This window comes from Eurypyga helias, unplaced genomic scaffold (assembly GCF_000690775.1).
Source record: "Eurypyga helias isolate BGI_N326 unplaced genomic scaffold, ASM69077v1 scaffold321, whole genome shotgun sequence".
Taxonomy (NCBI): domain Eukaryota; kingdom Metazoa; phylum Chordata; class Aves; order Eurypygiformes; family Eurypygidae; genus Eurypyga; species Eurypyga helias.
In genome coordinates, this window is record NW_010229992.1 from 31,048 (window position 1) to 37,272 (window position 6,225).

Genomic DNA, 6,225 nt, shown 5'->3' on the forward strand with positions numbered 1-6,225 from the left:
CCTGAGTTGTGGGATTTATCCTCTGCTGTCTACAGCTTCTCACTCTGCTCATAAACCACGATTTGGAATATTTATGACACAGACTTTTGTAGCAATCTGGGGGAGTCTTTTCTTCTCAAGGAAGATTAAAGTTGACTGATCCACACAAGATTGCTGATTTTCCATATAGAGAAATTAGGCATATGGTAAATGTTTTCAAAGAAGATACTCTATTGGGAGAGCCAGAACTGGTGGTTCTGGTTTATTCTAAGTTTTAAAAATGGGTGGGGAGAACAAAATTAAGAATTTCATATAAGCAGTCATTTTGTGGACTCTGTGTTGTGGATTCTGCAGGAGAATTGTATCGCATCTCTTCATGCTGGTGTGAGCAGATGAAATAAAAACCCCACCTTAATTCATGTTCATTTACATTCAAGCCATTGTCCCTCCTAATTTCCAAAGTAAAAGCTGAAATCTTTCTCAGTGGGATGTTATTTTGTGGAGGATAGGGTAGGAAAGGATACCTGTGTTTTAGTAAAAATAACTAACTAGTTTAGGGTAGGAACATCTACCGACTGCTGGAAATGCTTGCTGAAGGGAAAGTTTTGAAATACTTTGGCATACAAATATTTGGTAAGTGCATGCCAGTCTCTGGACACAAGTATACAGCTTACTGCACACCCTTATGTGAGAGGAGACTGTTAAAAGCACAGTTGTCTTCTCATGGCATGGTTGTCTCCTGACAGTTTCCTTGTGTGGTAATTGAACCCTTGATTTTAGAAGATGTAATATATGTGAGACTTGGTTTGCACTGAAACCCATGGCCACAAATAGTAAGTCGGCAAATAAATAATAATGGTTGTAGCTGAGAGAGACGGCTTGTGAAGGTGAGCTTTTTAAATTACAGATCCAGGCATACACGTGTTGTCGCGGCTGGGATGCTACCCTGAAAATTAGAACGCAAATCAGCTCGCCTCTCCTTTCTGAATGCTGAACAGGAGTGACATGGCTGATCATCTTTGTGTTCCTGTGGTTCATAGAACCTAGAGTGGTTTGGGTTGAAAGGGACTGTTAAAGGCCATCTAGTTCCAACCTCCCTGCCATGGGCAGGGACACCTTCCACTGGACCAGGGTGCTCAAAGCCTCATCCAGCCTGGCCTTGAACACGTCCAGGGATGGGGCATCCACAGCTTCTCTGGGCAACCTGTGCCAGTGCCTCACCACCCTCTCCAGGAAGAACTTCTTCCCAATATCCAATCTAACCCTCCCCACTTTCAATTTAAACCCGTTACCCCTTGTCCTGTCACTACAGGCCCTTGTAAAAAGTCCCCCCCAGCTTCCTTGTAGCCCCTTCAGGTACTGGAAGGTGCTCTAAGGTCTCCCCGGAGCCTTCTCTTCTCCAGGCTGAACAAGCCCAACTCTCTCAGCCTGTCCCCACAGGAGGAGCGTTCCATTCCTCTGAATATCAAAAGGGGCTAGTGATGGTGTTCTTTGGGTTCCCTTGTGGAAGTGCTATCCTTTCCATATCCTGAAGGTAAAGTTAGTGACATTCACAAATTTCACAGTCGCTCTCTTGTCTGTATTATTTGCTTCTGAACCGAAATGAACTGTGGTCACTGAGGATCAGTGCAAAATTGTTAGCCAGAGAATTTTTTTAGTAGCGGCACATTTAGGTTTATAACTCTACCAGAAATATTTGTGTCATAAACAAAAATTTCCCTTTACGAGTGTAGAGAGGCCAGCAGTTTATCACAGTACCCTGCAGGAGTCCCTGGTTTAGCAGGGGCTGCCGGCACCAGGTATTCTTGCTGTGCTCTGAAGTGATCCTCCTTGCCTGCACCCCAAGGTGCACCTTATTTTCCACCTAGAAATTCTGTCCAGGTTCTAACTGAAAATCTGAAATGTCAGCCTTAAAATGACAAGTGGCAGCCACATTTTTAAAGGTTTTTAGGTACTTGCTGCTTCAAATAGCTGCCTACTAAGATTTCTGAGGACATTTTTGTGCTTAACCCTTATTACTTTTAGCCTCCTAAGAATTTTTTTTGAAGTCTGTGTCTTTGGGAACCTTTTGAAGTTTGTAAGGGTAAATCTGAAAGAACAGTGGAGAGTAAAATGGGACAAAATTCTAATTTGAAAACTTTGTGCTTAAACCTTTTTTTGAGATTTATCTATATACCTGCCCTTGCACTTCCAATTGATGTAATATGAAATAAGCCTGTATAGTGCAAAATACTCTGAGAATGTTTCATTTATTTTTATCACAACTGCTACACAGGAGAAAACAACTCACACCCTAGAAAAAAAAAAAAAGTAAAGCCTTGAACTACTATATTTACAGTATTGGTTTTGAAGCCTGGGAGTCAGCATCTTATGAAAGCTGTCTGAATACTTGTATCAAGTATTTAAATAATTTTTCAGTAAGAATTTAATGTGAAGTTATGCTGTAATTATAAGTCCACACATCTTTGAATTCCATATTTAAAGGCAAAGCTTGAATTTAAATGGATCTTAAAGGAGATCTTGTCTGACAAGGAGGATTCCTCTAGTGTAAAGGGATGCTGTTTTCTGTTCCTTCCTGCCTCCTAAATAACGGTGCAGAGGACACTGCCAGGCTGTGACAACATTTGGGCTTTGTTGCCCCCATTTTATTTACTAATAGAGATTTGTATTCATAATTTAGCTGATGATTCATTTGTCAGTACATAGCTGAACACTTCTAGCTCATTTGGCAGTGTGTGTGTTGGCACAGCAGTCATCGTGGAAGCAAAATGTATGTGTTTGTACTTGGATCTTGTGGCAGATGTGTAATATAAAGGAGCTACCACTTTGGCATAGGAACTTTGCTGGCTCTGCCCACATTTTACATGTTCCCCAGTAATGATCTGTGATCGTATTGATGGTTATCTGCCTTTTCAGAATGAAAATAGGACTGTTCTGCTTTCCTTTTTTTTGTTCTTGTGATGTTGCAAAGACAGTGCAGCAGGGTACAAACACTGTGGGAACAGAACTTTAGCATATACTTTCTCTCAACTGCCATATTGGTTTTGAAAACAATTTGTAACCTGTCTCCATTTGGCAACTGAAAAACAGGGGCTTGCAGCCAAGGCTTCACAACATGCAGATGACTCAATTTCTGCACAGAGTCAAATATGTTTAGATTATTCTACTTGTGTAAGTATGTAGGAGACAAAAAAGGTAAAGATAAGCGGAAATACACACTTGCTGCTTTTTTTTTTTAACTTCGAGTAAAATAACATGATCTACAGATTGGACTTTCCTGTTCATGTGCCTGTATGTTAAATATTAAGAGCTTTCTAAGTTTTGTATGTAGTTTGGCCTCAAAACAGGGTTTAACTCTTTTGTGAACTGAATTTGTTATATAAAATTCCTGCTTCTAAAAAAGAAGCAGTTTCTCTTCATTTCTCATTAATAGCGTATCTTTTTGCAGAGAAATTTCAACGAGCCTTCTTCATTTCTGCTTTTTTGTTAATAGTAAAGCTACAGCATCAAACAGTTAGCATTGGGATGCTGTGTCTCAGTTTTAGCTAGTCTTCTCCCTTTACGCAGGCAGAGGAGAAGGAATACATGAGGAAGTCTGAGGACAGAAGGGCCTGGAAGGGAGGAGAAGCAGCAGTAACTTCACTGCCGGCTTCCCTTTACCTTACACAGTTGTGGCCATGCAAACACCACACGTTAAACAAACGCACTAAAACCTGCTAAAATAAACCTTGATAATGGGCGTAGTGAGCTGTCTTTGTAAGTTAAGTTCTGGCTGTGGTTAATTAAGTAAAAATGCTGCTCCAACCATATTATCTTGGGTGCCTTATTATTAAATGAAGGGAAAACATAGGAGGAAATAAACCACTCTTGCTCCTTTACTTGCTGGAGCATCTATTTCCTCTTGCCCGTACATGTGTTGCGAGAACACCAGGCATAACAAATAGTGTTTGCATTTAGTTCTGAATACAGTGACGTCCACGCTTGCTCTTCCCTCTGTGAAAGCATGCTCCAAAGCCTGTCTGGCTGCCCAAAGAGTTCGCATTTCTGCATGTGTGATGGATAGGTTCGTTGTTGTAATGAAGCATGGCTGGTTTTGGAGGTCGCGGTCACAGAAGGAGAGAGGCAATCCATCTTTAACGAGGGGCAGTTCTGTGGAGGCCTTGAATGCCAAGGCAGAGATGTGGCGTTTCATTTTTTATTTGATGTAGAGGGCCGGTGCAGAGACAGTACCTTGTTTTACAATTTATTTTTTTTATTGCAGAGAAGCTGGGAGCTGTATCCTGTACAGACCTGAGCCATTTTAGATGTTTTGGCTTAGTTCCCAAGTGTAATGAGTGTGGAGGTTGCAAATGCATGTATTTCTATGGCCAGATCTCAGATCAGATAGGGAAATCAAACCTTGGGCCATGCACAGATGGTGTTAGACTTGCCTGTCTGAGCATCCTTAGGAATTGAGGTCTCACAGGCTGCATACTAACTAGCAGGCAGTGTCTGTAATCAAGAGGAACATTATGGCCTAGGGAAATTCCTCAGAGCAATTCCCATCAATACAGATAGTAGCTATGTATTTTAAGTACCTCTGAGGACCATGAGCTTGTGTTGGGACAGAATCTGAAGGTGGATCTTCTCATCGACCAGGCAAATTCTGTAACTTGTATTCCCTCCTTTTCCTATTCTAGACTGCTTATAGACATTTGAGGTTGGTTGTGACAAGGGTAACTGTCCATTTTCATTCAGAACAAGAAGAAGCAAATTAAGAATAACAACTTTTTTTCACTGAGCTAGTCATGGGTGGGCTACTGTACCAAGGATGTAGAGCTAAACACATTACCAGTCTCCTTACACATCTGGTTTGTTTAACACTGGTCGTATTTGAAGTGTAGAAATGAGATTTTGTTTTTGTTCTCATGGTAGATTTATTTGGTATTATAATTGATTAGCCTAAAGACTGTTTCTGAATACTGCGTATGTGGCTGATGTCTGTTTGAGGGGAACATAAAACGCTTTCTCTAAGCATGAAGAATGCTAATTATGTTTTTCCCCTTTGCTTCTATTCTTAAGCCTGTGGGAGACAGATGTTACTTAGCAAAGGGAGGGATGAACATAACTACTTCTGGGCTCAGAAGTTCAAACGTGGAACACATCTGCTGTGCTTCACTGACATTTCTGTTCTTAGATTTGTTCTTTGAACAAACTTCTCTGAAAGGTGGGAGGAATCACCAGCATTGTCAATACAGAATCAAAACTAGGAAAGAGCTGTGTGTTCACCAGAAAATTGGAACTTTGACTCAGACTTTGAAAACCAGAGTATGTTGTATAGCTGAACACAACATTCAGGAATAAAATATGTAACGTGATGCAATTTTCTTTCTTGGTCTTCCTTGTTTCATTTGTTTTTAAGGCTTTGTTTAGTTTGAACAGTTTCAATCTAAACAGGTACAGATTTAAGTATCTGAGGTAATACAAGTGCAGGGCTAGTTACAAATGTGCTTCCTTCTTCATTTGCAAAGTTTGGATGTTCACTTGTCTCTTTTCAGCCCAGTTTTTGCACTGTGTTCATCATCCTGGTATCTGAACAAACAGCACATAAACTGTTTTAGAGGAGGGGTTTGATGTACCAACATGTGGTTTATTGAGGTTAAGATTTCTTTAAAAAAAATTCTAAAAGGCAAACATTTTTGCTGTATTTTTGTTTGTCTTGCAGGTTGATCCAGCTTTGAAAGAAAAATTAAAACAGAACACTGCAACGCTGGAATCTGAATATGAGGTAAAATAAATATGTTGCTTGGGGCTCATAACCTTGGCTGCCCTTGATTACCCTGGCCGCTGGTGGGTTGTATCTGTCCCTAACTAAAATTAGATCAGCCATCTGCCTTTGACTCACTGATGTCCAATAAAAACAAGATTTTATGTAAAGAAAGGTTTTTGAACATGCAGTGCTTCTTTCTGAACACAGCTTTACTTTGATGTCCAGGTGCCAAGTACAGTGGTGCAAATAAATTCCACTGTTTCTGTGGTTAACCTAGTCTATAAATGTAGAGCTGATGTTGGCCTTAGAGGGAATGTAGATACGCATATGTCAACACTTCTGCTGCATGTGTCTTGATGATCTTTGGACCAAATTACAGAACAATGTGCTTGAAGAGCTTTCTGTTTTTTCTTTCTTCTGAAACTTATGTATATCTTTCAAATCACTGCTGTTCTCATTTCATGGTTTCAGAAGTTTTTATAAAGAAGTATTTCACT

The 6,225-nt window shown here is 40.2% G+C and overlaps 1 protein-coding gene across 1 annotated transcript in view; it reads left to right on the top strand.

The window, feature by feature from the left end:
* The window catches only part of LOC104516289 (cytochrome c oxidase assembly protein COX16 homolog, mitochondrial), a 44,388-nt gene that overhangs the window by 25,157 nt on the left and 13,006 nt on the right, over positions 1-6,225 (top strand). Inside the window, exon 4 of the mRNA XM_010160576.1 lies at positions 5,684-5,746. Coding sequence (XP_010158878.1) covers positions 5,684-5,746 — 63 coding nt within the window. The remainder of the gene's footprint in view (positions 1-5,683; positions 5,747-6,225) is intronic.